This window comes from Anas platyrhynchos, chromosome 5 (assembly GCF_047663525.1).
Source record: "Anas platyrhynchos isolate ZD024472 breed Pekin duck chromosome 5, IASCAAS_PekinDuck_T2T, whole genome shotgun sequence".
NCBI lineage: Eukaryota > Metazoa > Chordata > Aves > Anseriformes > Anatidae > Anas > Anas platyrhynchos.
This window is the reverse complement of record NC_092591.1, coordinates 18,315,431-18,329,557: the sequence shown is the minus strand read 5'-3', so window position 1 is coordinate 18,329,557 and position 14,127 is coordinate 18,315,431. Positions and strand designations below refer to the sequence as shown.

The following is a 14,127-nucleotide window of genomic DNA, read 5'->3' as shown; positions in this document are numbered from 1 at the left end:
CTGAATCTTATATGATCTAAAACAATGGGAAGAAAAACCTTGCTTGCTTGCAGCGTTAATTTTTCTACCTCTTTTCAGTTTATTTCTTTACACTTAGGATAGAGTAAGGTGATCAACCCCAAAGTATGTGGTTAATATTTTGTGGGGGAAGGATCAATATTTCAGCTAGCTGATGCAAAGCATTAGATTAAAAACTGTCAGCCCAAAATGACATCTTACACAACAGTTGACAAGGTTTTGAAAAAATAATGTCTATTTTGCAAAAGCTCTCAAAATGCTTAGCTCTAAAATCATGAAAGAGCTTTGTTTTAAATCAAAATCAACATACAATAATTAAGATTTATCAAATATGACACAATTTACCACAGAGCATATAAATATTCAAAAGAAGAGAAGGAAGTGAAATATTTAACCATTAGAAAATGATAGCGTTAACTTTTGTAAAGCTGAGAAACATAAAATAGTGTAGCACTATTAATCCAGTACTGGAATGCAAACCCTGAAGTAACTCATTTCATTGTACGACTCCACACTATCAGATTTGACTAAGCACTTGAACAGACTGGAACAGGTGGCCCAAAGAGGCTGTGAATTCCCCATCCTCAGAGCTTCTCTCATCTTGGCTTGACAAGGCCTTGAGCAACCTCATGCAACTGTGAGGTTAAGCCTGTTTTGAGCAGGAGGCTGAACTAGACAGCAACCAAAGACCCATTCCAACTTAAACCAAACTGTGATTCAGATACTAAGTCCTGTAGGTTGGTTCCCTGCGGTCATACCACCTGACTGAAGTAAAGTAAGCTTATTTTAAGGACAGTAAATACTTCATTTTAAAGTGATTCTAATTGTAAAAGAAAATATATGAGAGAGACTACTACATGACATAGCTTTTTACTCTAACTTACTGTGCACAAGCTGCTATATATAAAATACCCCACATTTTTGCCACATTTTCCTCTAAAAAGGATAAATAAATAACAAAAAAGACTAACACTCATAAAAGGAAGAAATTGGATTCATATGGTACATACATCATTTTTTATAGGAACAGACAGGCATATAACAAATGCTGCTGCCGGAATGGTGTTGTGATTAATACAGCAGACCACGTGCTATCTTTTATATATACATATGTACACGTATCTGTATGAGCATACCCATTTACATCAAGCTTCTCAGATAAGACTATTAACTCATTACTCCAAGGGCTCCTACTTTGATCTTCAGGATTCACTGCAAATAGGATTGTACTGTAGGTGCTCACGTTTTAAACCTGAAAAGAAAGGAGTCAAGCCTAGTTATTTTTAAGCTGAGCATCCCGTCATCAGAGGATCCTTTGCAAATTTTGCAACCTATGTTTAAATGTAAATGACATTGCAGCCTTTTTCATAGGCCACTTTTTCTTTTTCTTTTTTTTTTTTATAGCTGCATTGATTCCTGCTAGTTGTGGTGAACAACAATCTATATTCAGCAGAGCATACAGAGTGTCTGCCTCAAACAAGAAATAGTGCCTCACATGAAACACTAAAGATAAAAAGGAAGGTAACTGTCTCGCTTGAAAAGCATCCTGTTCCTGCTGTACACTAAAGGCTGTGCAGTTTTGATCACAGAGATTGTATTCAGTCCACGCATAAGTAGAACAGAGTAGATCTAAGGTCACATGAAGGTTAATGGCTTGGGACCTGAACAGTGCTGCCACCTAAATTCTGTTATCAGCTACTGGATGATCTCTATTCAGCTAGACCATGGTAACCATGGTTATGATATCACGTATGATCAGCAGGAAGCAGCAGTATTCTTACCAATGACAGCAAGAGCTGCTATTGATGGATAATGTTGTACTGGCTGGTCACAGAACGGAACCTCTCACTGCTACTGCAAATTACTTCCCCTGATGCTGAATCTGAGCCTCAGCACAGAGCTGCTCTCTTCACATAACTTCATTTGCAGGACCTCTCAACAGTTCCTAGGATCCATAATACATGGGTACTACAAGCAAACATTATATGAACTCAAATTCAGGTGGCAAGGTCCTTGCTGAAAAGAGCACTTGAAGAAGGAACTTCCTTTCTGCTCTTCTGCCACAAGTACATACCTTCCCATAAAGCAGGCCTGATCTATAATCCTGTTTGCGTTTACTCAAAGCACACAAGGCAAAACTTGCTCTCTACAACCTGTTGCTCTCAATTCTTCCTGTACCCAATGTATCCGAATCATTAGAATGAACCCTTTTCGCATGTATTCTTTCGTGATGCCAACTCTTATTTGAAGGCAAGTCAAATTGTTCCTAGCTGAGGCAATCTGCAGGCAGATGTGTGGTGACATCAATGTTCCTTCTCAAACCCTTGTTAATTGTACTGAACTGCCAATTACATATTTCTTCTGTATTCTTATGTCTGGAGAGAAATGAGTAACTGTCAGAAGCCAAAGACTGAACCTGTATGACTTAGCTATTGTCTGAGGGATATTGCTTCACCACAGAGTTTCACTAGAAACCAACAGAATTTTGGAAACAACATTTTTCCTGCTTTTATCATAAGAATGTGAATTCATGATGAGTTACTAGACCTGAGAATTAGCATTAGAAACAAATATGACTGCTTGGTGCACAGAAGACTTGGAACAGCAAAGTCACCCTATAGCTTCCATGTTTTTAGAATGAAATGGATATTAGCTATCAGTGGGCCCTGTCCTACTCTTCCATATGCACTTTCTAAGAGGCTATTTCATGTACCTCGTATTCATAGTTTAGAATGTTAAGAGACTATGCAGAACAGTCCTAAGAACATTTGCAAAACACAAAGCATTTGGGACATACCAATAGCTTATTCTGTAGGAGTATATAAAGGACAAAAACATTAAATTCATCTATCCTTTCAGAGCAGGTTTTCAGTATCAGTTTAAAGAGCTGCTGTTCGAAGGAAGAAAAAAAAAAAGTATTAAAATAAAAAGGTGAAAATAGGAGGCACATTTGAACCTCCAAGCAACGTTTGATTTTGACGAGTAATTGAAAAATAAATTGAAACATAACTGAAATCCAGTACACAAAATATACAGGTCAAAAAACCCTACGTTTTCTAAAAAGCAATTATAAAAGTTCATGTGTTTTATGAATAAAGATGAATAATAACAGATTCCTGATATTTAGTAGAGATTCCTAATATTTTCATTTAGAAATTATTACAATAATACTTTTTATTGTAGCCTGTTTCAGGGACATCCAGTGTTCAAGTAAAAAATAACCCATAGACAGAAGGGGAATTAAACTGTCCCTTACCTCTGATACCTGAATTTTCTGTTCTTTGACATGGTTCAAATAAGTGAAGCCAAGGTTCAAATAAGCCTTGCAAATAAAATGTGCCAACAAATTACAAAACAATAATAACATCTCAATAAGCTATAAATAAAGCAAAGCAGCACTACTGAATCTCCTGCCCTTTCACAGAAGATGAGAACAGTCTCTCAAAATGTACTTGCTGAGGTCAAGTCACTTCCAGTACAACAAAGGCACACAGTTACACAAGGCAAGCACATGACTTTTTAAATAAATCTTGGTGATTTCTATAGTTTTATCATGTATCTATCTATCTGTATAGTTTTATCATATATCTATCACTGAAGGGACTAACCACTAGACTACAAAAATTTAGAAAAACGAATGCAGACAGACCTATATGCTGCTCAATCCAAACAACTTCCACCTTTCATAATGTTACAAATAAGCATGACTTGTAATTTTCAAATGGTGAAATCCATCTTGCACCTAGACAATCTCTCTGTTGATGTTGCTAAATTACCAACTTATTTCCATCAATGTTAAACAGTACATTTGTAATTTGTTTTTCTCCCACAAATCAAGTATATCCGCAATATAATTGCAAACCTATTTTGTCCAAGTTTCCACAGGACAAATTTTCCTCATTTTGGGGGGAGAGAGTGTAAAAGCAGCAGATAGCTCTAGCAAGTTACCAAAGCAATGTATTAACCCTTAGCTATGGGAAGGAAACTAAGCAGCTTCCAAACACATGCAAAAGTGTTTTTTCCACGTGCTACGCACAGGTCTGCTAAAAGTGATCATTCCTGAAGTATAATACAGAGATTTATGCACTACTAATTTTACTGAAGCCAAACACTAATTTTCCATAAGCCACTGGACAGCTATTTTGTGGTAATACTTCCCGCTCTCAAATGGGATGGCAGGAATATATTTGAATAAATGGCATCACAAAGGAAATGCTCCAGACCTGAAAACTGCTCCTTAATACCCTGTAGATATTAATGCCAGAGATTGAAATACACCATATTAAAGCTTTGTAAAGGAGGCCCAAACGTTCAGTCTCCCAGGCTGTGAGCATGTGTTTCTACAACAAGAACTGCAATCCATTTGTTTGTGACTGAGAGTTATTTCATGCACTGTAGCCTGTGTGAGGAAACTCTTGAGAAGCAGAGCACACTCTCCAGGCTTCTATCAGCCCAATGAAGAATACAATTTGATGGCAGAGCAATCTTACTTGTAGGCCAGTTGTGCAGCGTAGCTACATACAGGGGACATAGGGGCACCTACTTGCTGCCCCATTAGTTGAATTCTTTTCAGATCTAGCATATACAGTTTAAATTAACAACTTTAAAGTCACCAGTGGCTCACTTCATGCATAGAAAGATGTATGCACAAAGGACTGGTGTCCAGCAGCATGTTGGGACATTTGGCCTCAGCTAGTAGCAGCAGCAGCTTGTGACAGACGGAACGCTTTTTTATGCCTGCAGAGAAGGTAGGACTGGCACTCAGCACCCAAATAGAGACTACACAAGGAACTGACCTTACCTGAAATGTAGGACAGGTTGAATAATGTGTAATTTTGCCTAAGTGCTCTGCTCATGCAGAAATCTGTCAATATTGGATGGAGTTTTCCTTGCAATGTTTCTCCAGGATCAGGACATCCTTTTTCCACAGTCAGACATTCCAGCACTGGAGCCAGCCCAATGAGTAAAGCCACTCGATTTCTCCCTCGTGTGAAAATACCTCCTTTTGTTTTCAAGAATAAAACAGTGCCACAGCTTAGAGCCGATACTCCCAAAGCTTTATGGAGGACAACATTTATTTTATATCATGTCTGGCCAATATTCACAATCTCTCTGAACAGCACATCATGCTATGTCTAAGCATAAAATACATGCTGAAGGATTTGCCACCTTAAAAGAATTTATAGCAAAATTGGATCCTTAGGCCCCAGTAGTCACTCAACCACAGTACTACAACTGCGTAGCAGTATCACAGCAGATGGTCTGACAAGAAAAATACTGCTCACCCTCCTGACTGACCCGAGGTATAGCGCAAGTATCCTTGTGCAAGTCTCCTACATATTTTACAGGAATGCAGCACATACTGTCTCCCACAACAACTTAAAAATAGAGAAGGGACAGACACTGTTGTGTTGCTTCCTTTCCACTTTTCACTGGGAATGCCACAGGTCCCGGAAAAGACTTCACTCAGAACACTGCTTCCCAGTGCACTGTCCATCAGACAACCAAAAGCCAGCTGTCCTTAGCTGCTACTTCAGTTCAAGTCATTTGTTCCCATATTAGAATAAACAATAATGATGGACTGGCACTTCTATTTCTGCATCTTCCACTTCACACTGATATTACTAGCCCAGACATCCATTTCAAGCAGCTTCAATCTTAGACAAACTGATAGTTTAGGTGAGATAAGGATTAAAATCAGAACAATGTGTTAAATCACCAACAACATGGTTTCAGCTATCACATTAGTTTTTGTCCATCAGAGATTTTCATGTCAAAAGTTCATTTTATTTTTTTTTAATTGTTTCTTCAAGCATCCCTAGAGATTTTTTCTTCCTTGGGCTGATGGTTGCAATCAGAATCTTACAATACAAAGTACAAGTTGTGTTCTAGCTTTTTTCTCTTCTAAACATCTGTCTTATTTTGCCTTTGCAGAAACTAATGAAGGAACCAATGGAGTCTGCAAGACTTATTCACAGCAGCCTGTGCTCTTTTCATGCAAGACTCCCATAGCTCTATAGGACATTTCACTCAAATGAGGATTAAGGAACTGTATTATTCTTGTTTAGGCATATATTTCAATTCCAAATGGATCTTAATAATTTACATTTTGGAAACTATAGCAGCAAGCAGTAGGACACAATTTTAGAGCACTGGGTTTATTTGAAGTCTGCTGATCTCAGCGCAACAGATTTAACTCCTCTTTCAGCCATCAATAATGAGCCTATCCCTTCTTTCTTTGAAGGCAATATGAAATCTAGGTCTGACTTCAGTAAGAATCAGCTTTAAGCCCTGGTTAAATTAATAGGAGTTTTACTGATTTACACAGTGAAAGTCTCCTCGGTACTGACTTAACTCCAGCAGCTTCTCCAGCGGCCTGTGAGGAGCTTTGCGCTCAGACAGTGGAACAGCACAAAATACACGCTGAAAATAGGTCAACGAGTGAACCCAAGGCTAAAGCCGCATTCCTGGAAACCCACAGGCCTAACTTCAGCTGTGGCCACCTACAGGGGCTGCACTACCCCCCGGTTTTTGGGGTACCCCCGAGAGGGGGGCACAGGGGCTGAGCTGACCCAGCCCCAGGTCGCCATGGCGGCGCGCAGGCCCGGCGGGCCGAGGCGGAGCCTGCCCTTTCCGTAGCCGCAGCCCGGCTCCCCCTCCTGCTCCGCCCCGGCCCGGCCGAGCGGCGGGATGGGGCCCGACATGGAGCCGCTGCTGCGGGCCTGGAGCTGCTTCAGGCGGAGGAAATTCCGGCAGTGCGCCGAGCTCTGCTCGCAGCTGCTGGAGGCGGTGCCCGGCGAGCAGGTAGCGGGGCCGGGCGGGGAGGCCGGGCCGGGGGCGCCGAGGGGCTGGGCCGGGCTGGGCTGGGGTGGGGGTTCCTCGGCGGTGCCCCTCGCTGTGCCCGCGGGTGCTGCTGGAGAGACCCGCTGCGAGCCCCCATTAGCGGGCCGGGGCCTGGCCGGGGCGGCACCGAGCTGCCCTGCCCCTACCCCTGCCCCGCCCCGGCCCGCCGGGTGAGGGGAGCGCCGCCGGGACAGCAGCGGGGAGCCGGGGTTGCTCGCCCTCCCTGAACACTTGGAGCTGCCGAAGGAGGAAAAGCCAAGGCCCTAATCAGTCCTGTTTGCGGGTGTTGCTGTTGATTTTACACTGATGTTCGGTGTCACGGTTACTGAAACCCTTTTACCTCAGCCTGGCTCCCAGCACTACCACAGAACAGCCCTCTCTGTTAGCTTTCCACAGTTGCAAAGTTGCAAACATTGGACATCTGTTTTATACCTACGTATTTTTTCACTGTTCTGTAAAAAGGAAGGATTTGGGAACATTACATCTGAATTAATATTTTTCAGTGTGACAAAGTTTTTACTGCTAGATTTGGAAAGCAGTAATCAAATTGATCGTCTTCATCACAGTTACTTTATAGTAAGTCATGTCTCCCAAAGCATTTTATAGGCACAGTTTTTAAGAATCTTGAAGGCAATTCTTTTTATCACAGGGTGAAAGTATCTTTAAAGAAAGCTGCGCAATCACATGATTGTGTAAATATAAAGCACAATAAGTGTTTACATTGGTTGAGGATAGATATTTAAAAAGTGCTTTTGTTTATGGTTTATACTCTAAGGCACCAACAAAGAGCCACGAGCAGCAAACTCTTACTAAAGAAGAAATTCCAAGAAAACTCATCCTGAACACTAAATGGAATTGAGCATCACTTCTGTGCACGTCAAAAGCTTTAAAACGCAGTGTGTGCATTTCATCAGCGTATTTCCAACCTACCTGAAAGTATAGAAGGAAATGTCTTTTGCTTTCCGTAGAGATAAACTTGAAATATAGTTTGTTTTGCTGTTGCTCAATGTAATTTTCTTGAGGAATCCTTATTAAGAGCTCTGCTTAAGCAGGAATTAATGATTTAAAAAATACTTTAAAATGAATCACCTACATTGGAAAAATTGGAGTATTGGCTAAGTCATTTTCAAGAATGCAACTTGAACCAGACTTGCCAACTCAGCATACAAAATCTTGCTCTTGAAATCTGTTTAGGTGAAACATTTTCTAATTATGTAAGTTAAAATACAGCTTTAACGTTCATGGCAGAGTTAATGTAGAATGGAATTTCTCTATGTAAGTCAATTGTTCTCATTATGTTTTAGATGTAGAATTTTATTGTAACCAACACAAAATCATAATATTGGTTATCTGTCCATGTACACCTGTATTTTATTACTCTGCTTCTCATACTTAAAGCCTGGGAGGTCTTTTCCCTAGCTGTGTCTTTTCCTAGCTGTGGTCTTTTCCCTAACTTACAGCTCCTTACTTTCTAATGCCTGTTGCTTTCAGGTACCAATCTGTCACATGTTTACCCTGCCTGACTTCAGGCCTAGAGAAAAGGAAATAGTAATATGTCTCACAAATGTATTTTATATGTAGTTGAAACCTTACAAACTAGTTTGAACCTACTTAATACAACATAATGAAAAAACAAACAAACAAACAAAATTATGTTCATGTACTGCAGTGTGTTTACTTTGCATTTAATAGAATTGTTACTTTTATAAATCTTTGAAAAATACTAAACTAACGTTGAGGCAATTAAAAATCAGTTTTGTTGCTGTGATTGTGAATACTATAAAAGTGATTTAAGATTGCTTTTTTAATAAAAAAAAGTTAATTAAGAATCCAAGACCATTCTCAAGCAGATTGACTCTTGATTCCTTAAGTTTGTTTTACTTTTGAAAGTGGAGTTAATGAAATTATGAAATTGATAGTTGCTACACATTTTGATCCAACTTTATTTCTGTCCCCTGTAACTGCCTACCAGGAAAATGGTGCTGTTGTCTGCTCATGTGAACTAAATTATTATTTTAGTATAACCTGGAGAAACATCTAAAACTGGGTATGTATATCATTTCCAGTGCCTAACCTGAAATATCCATTTTATTGGGCTTTAAAATGGTTTGATGGTTTTGACCATCAAATGTTTTAGAACTGCTGTCTTCCTTAATAGGGGCATTTCTGCAAATCAGGCCGATGATATGTTGTGCTGGACACCAGGAAAGCAAACAGACAAATGACAACACTCATGGAAAGTTTGGATTAAATGAGCTGCTGTGTACCACAAGGCAGTACACAACTGCTGTAATCACAGTGCCATCTGTTCTCATCCTGTTGTCCCATATTTCACTAAGCACAGGTCTCCCAACCTCTGCAACCGGTTGACAGAAGGAGCAGTAGCTTCTCTCACTGTGCAGAGATTCGTTTCTTTGGACAGCCTTAGAGGAGATGGTGCAGACCAAGCCATAGGAGATGGTATCCTTTAAAGAGATGCCCAAGAATGGTTGAGTTTAACTGAGACTGTTACAGACCAGAACTTCTTCAAGCTCAGGCAAATAGCTTTCTCCCTTGTAAGGCATGATTTAATGATAGTGAAAGAAGAGACTAACAGAACATAGATTATTCTGAGTGTTGTCATGCCTAAGAGAGAAGACTGTATGCCTGACAGCCTGTTTTTCCCAGCCCTGTCAGCTGGTCTGCTAAATGGTATCACCACTTCTGCTCCATTGCAACAGCAACACTGTCACAAAGTTAGAAGCAGTTGAAATCAGCTTTATACAATACCCTAGGAAGTATGTATTTTTGCCAGTCACACTTATAAACTAAATATGTTTTCTTGGCTAGTACATCCTGGTATGTGTATGGAGAGTGGTAAATTAAGAAATATAACTTAGTATTCCGAATGTGTCTTCTGTAGAACACAGTAAGATGATTTGAAGATCTGAAAAATAGGTATACTGATAATCTAATACTTACATTTATGTACATTTACAAGCTATCTTAACTGGTGTAAAACTCTCTTTGAACTTGGTCATCAGATGTGGCAGGCATCAGAAGCTTTTAGAGGTATGGTGGTGACCTTTTAGCCAACTGAGCTAAAATCAGGAATTTTCTTATGCAGTGGTATCAAATCAATTATAAAGTTGCATGCTTATAAAACACATCAGTGAAATCAAAACGTTTAAAAATCAGTTACGTATTCCTAAAGAGTTCTTGAATAAAATATGATTAACGTTGTGATAGAATGATAATCAACTCCTGCTGAGTTCTATTTTGTGGAAGACAAATATTTTTTTTTATATAAAATATTTTGTGCACTTCTTCATTTAAAAATAGGAATATTATGTTTATTGATGAAGTTTACTTCTGTGATAATAATCTTATCTGAAGATAGATAAAACTACATGGTCTATAACCAGCATTTGGGCATACAAACACACAGAGCACTGATGTTCAATTCAGTTATTCCCTATTGTAACCAAGCAGACATTGTCTTCTATGTTTATAGTAATAGAATGACCTAGAGGAAATACAATCCATGGCTGTCTCTGTTGATCATCCTGATTAGTTACCTAATCTGATTACTCTTCTTTGTGTTCCATATGTCAGATTTAAGGCAGTAAACCAGCACCAATGTACAAGGCCTGCTGTAGTTTAACAAAAAATAAATAAATTGACTAATGTAATTAGTGGACATAAAGTGGATGTCCTGCCTTTAACTTGATTAACCGTCTGCTGTGAGAATTTGCTCTTGTTCGTTTGTCCTTTTTTCTCCCAGGGTGTGCTTTCAACTACTATTACTTACATACGGGTTTTTTTGTAAGATCGTAATAAAAGTATCATGTATATGTTCACGTACATGGAACTTGGTATGAAAAAGGTGGGATCAGCTATTGGTTCAAAAGTCTGTAATTAATAAATTTATGCATAACTTTGATACATACAGTAATGTCACTGTTCCTGGGTAATGTTTTTTGTATTTCTGCTCCTCTTGAAGAGCATTTTCATATATACTGATTTTAATATTCTGCATGTCATATATATATATACTGATTTTATATATATATACATATATATATATATACTGATACATATATACTGATTTTAATATTCTGCATGTCTGCATCAACTGAAATAAATTGTAAAATGAAGCTTTTTTAGAATATAGGGTATGTATTCTTGTTTCATTTCCTTTTCTAGGCTATAAGCATCAGAAAACTTTGTTTTTCTAAATATTTTTGTTCTTAAAATTAACCGACTCTATACATTAACTTTAATTTTAAAATGCCCTCAGTGGATTTAGAGATCTGGGTTAAATCCTTCCTTCGTTGCTTTTACAATCTTATTAATTTCAAAGAAGATTTATATGTGTAAATGAAGAATAAATTTGACCTTTTGTTTTGAGGTACAAGCTTACAGGGCAATGCTATTTGTTAATCCTCTCAAAGAAATCTTTACTCTGAATCTAGTTCCAGTGGATTACTTGCACAAGTAGCAGCTACTGGATCCACCTATGTTAAAACACATTTTAATTTTAGTTTCTGTTTTTCCTATCTTGTTTTCAATGACAGCGTTCTATCCCCTGCTTGAGGGTTATTTAAGATCTTAAGTTAGTTCTTGTCAAAAACTGAAAAACTATGTTAGGATGTATACCAAATATTAACATCTACAATTAAGACAGAATATTGTTTTTAGTAAGTATAATTGATCAACTTTATTTTTTTCTAAGTGATGAGGGGTGTCACTTTCTGAATATTATTAGCAGTATGAATGCTCCTACATAGGCAAATTTGGTTCATTTCTATTTATTTATTTATTTAAACTAATGAACAGTGCCTGAAGTGAGATTCACAGCTGTAACATCAAGGCATTTCTGAGTTAGTGTTGACGTGGTATTCTTAACCTTGCCCTCATTAGTTATTGTAGCACATATGGTATGGAAGATCACCTACTGCTCTTAAACCGTTTTCTAGTACACCATATGTGCTGTAACACTCGGACACAATGGGGTGAGTAAAATACAAGCCCAAATATCGCAATGTCCTTTCCTTTATTGCTTAGGTAGATCAGCTTGTTTTGTAGAGAACAAACACTATAAATAAATTGACATATTAAATGAACTCCATACTCTTCTAATAAGATATGATTAAAATGTAAAGGTGATTTAAGTGCCTTGCTCAAGCACAAGTATATCTCAGACAGCTCAGATTAATCCCTCCATTAAAGTTTAGTTCCATGTACTCAATTCATAAGCTCTTTTATGCACTCAGCACTGATGAACAACTTTATGATTCCAAATATGATGCTTAAAAGGGCATAGGATTTGCTGCGTGCTACAGAAGGAAGATGAAGGCATCACTAGTGTTCCAGGTACCTGCTGTCCTGGAATTTACTGAATAAAAATGGGAATCTCAAACTGGGAGATGTAGACCATGTGTCATACTATGCAGGAAAGGAAAGAGCCTGCCCTCGCCATTCTCTTGGTGAAGCATGAAACAGTGGTGTGCCCTGCTTGCAAAAGAAGCTAACAGCATGCTGGGTACTATTTAAGGGGAATGTAACCAGTAGACTGAGTGAAGTGATTCAACTTATGTATTTACTAGAGTCCATTTAGAATACATCCAAGTTTGAGCTCCCCATTAAGAGATGTTGCCAAATTGGAGCAGAGGACCACTGAGGTGGTCAGGGGATGGAGCAAGGAGAGGCTGAGGGAACTGAAGTTGTTCAGCTTGGAGAAGACATTGATGTGACCTGATAACAGCCTTCTAGTACTACTCAGAGGGTGTGAAGAAGACAGAGCTAGGCTCTTTGCAGCAGTGGTGCATGGGGGAGAGACCAGAGACATCAACTGAAATGAAAGAGGTTTTGACTTGATATAAGGAAAAACGTTTCTCTGATCCAGGCAGAGGAACAGGTCGCACAGAGGCACTGTGCAATCTCCATCCTTGGAAGGTTTCAAGACCTGACAGGACAAAGCTCTAAGCAACCTCACGTGACCTCACAGCAGAGATTGCTTTGAGCAGGGCTTTGGACTAAAGAGCTCCTGAAGTGTCTTTCTGCTCTGAATTATCCTGTGATTCTATATTGAACATAGCTGGCTTAACTGTGGTAGATTTACACAAGGCCAGATATGTAAGAAATTTACCAATGCCTCTAGGATCAGAAAAGAAATCATCAGACTCTACAGCAGATTCATGGTGATGTAGAGAAAGTAATGTCTGTCTCCCACCTTCCCTATATTTCCCCCTAAAGCTAAGTTAATATGCTGGGGTCCCTGCAATTGAACAGCAGAAGCAGTGAAGAATCATATAAATACTATATAAATGTGGTAATTGCACAATAAATTATGATAGAGCCATGTTTCCTGTTGTTATTATTTACTCAATTTCACCTCAAGTTTTCAAGTGTATGGAAATTCCAGCTGTTTGAGGTAAACTTAATTAGGCTGCTGTTTTTAGTTCATTAAAGCATTACTGTCTGGTATGCAATAAATATGTCACTTCTATCATAAAGGTACAAAAAAAAGAGCTTTTGTCATGGGAAGAAAATTTCCTTTATGTACTTGTGTGATATCGGTGTCAGCACTGCCAGCAAATAACAATGGATTTTATTATGCAGGGATTATGAAGTGTGTGGCTTAATCATCTAGTTAACTTTTGAGAATTTTGCTTACATTTTCCTCTCCTCTCCTCTCCTCTCCTCTCCTCTCCTCTCCTCTCCTCTCCTCTCCTCTCCTCTCCTCTCCTCTCCTCTCCTCTCCTCTCCTCTCCTCTCCTCTCCTCTCCTCTCCTCTCCTCTCCTCTCCTATGAAAATAGACCATCTTTCACTTCAGTAATTCTGTAATGTTAATCTAAGTTTGGGCCAGCATGATTCCACAGCAGCAAAAAAAACAGTGTCTGAAAAAAGTACTTACTGTAAATCTGCTTTTGTTCTGTAACATATTGATGAACTCACAAATGTCTGTAAATTGAGAAAATGCTATAAAATGGAAATTTGGATATATATGTCAGAAAATGTTTCAGCAAGATAAGGAGGTCACAAAGTATTTTGATTTAATTTCATAATTCTTTGGGTGTTCTTTACTTTTCGTTGCTTCTCCATTCTTCAATTTCTCTTCTTTTCTTTTCAGGAGCCTGATACTGGATACTCCGTGTTTGAGGTAAAATTCTTTCCCTAAATATAATCATTAGATGCAATAATTGGGAAGTATTTCTAATATGCTGAATAATACTTGTTTCATTGTTAAATCCTTAATGGCATAAACTTGTTTTTCATCATTG

The 14,127-nt window shown here is 38.6% G+C and overlaps 2 protein-coding genes across 2 annotated transcripts in view; one reads left to right on the top strand and one right to left on the bottom strand.

The window, feature by feature from the left end:
* EML5 (EMAP like 5) overlaps window positions 1–6,426 on the bottom strand; it is a 123,703-nt gene extending 117,277 nt beyond the window's left edge. The window contains exons 1-3 of the transcript XR_005265953.2: window positions 4,820–6,426; window positions 3,275–3,340; window positions 1,155–1,270 (exon numbers count right to left, since the gene is read on the bottom strand). The gene's annotated coding sequence lies outside the window, so the exon portion shown is untranslated. The remainder of the gene's footprint in view (window positions 1–1,154; window positions 1,271–3,274; window positions 3,341–4,819) is intronic.
* Window positions 6,427–6,540: 114 nt separating this feature from the next.
* TTC8 (tetratricopeptide repeat domain 8) overlaps window positions 6,541–14,127 on the top strand; it is a 44,689-nt gene continuing 37,102 nt past the window's right edge. The window contains exons 1-2 of the mRNA XM_027458501.3: window positions 6,541–6,822; window positions 13,977–14,006. Of these exons, the coding sequence (XP_027314302.1) occupies window positions 6,709–6,822; window positions 13,977–14,006 (144 nt within the window). The 5' untranslated portion in view covers window positions 6,541–6,708. The remainder of the gene's footprint in view (window positions 6,823–13,976; window positions 14,007–14,127) is intronic.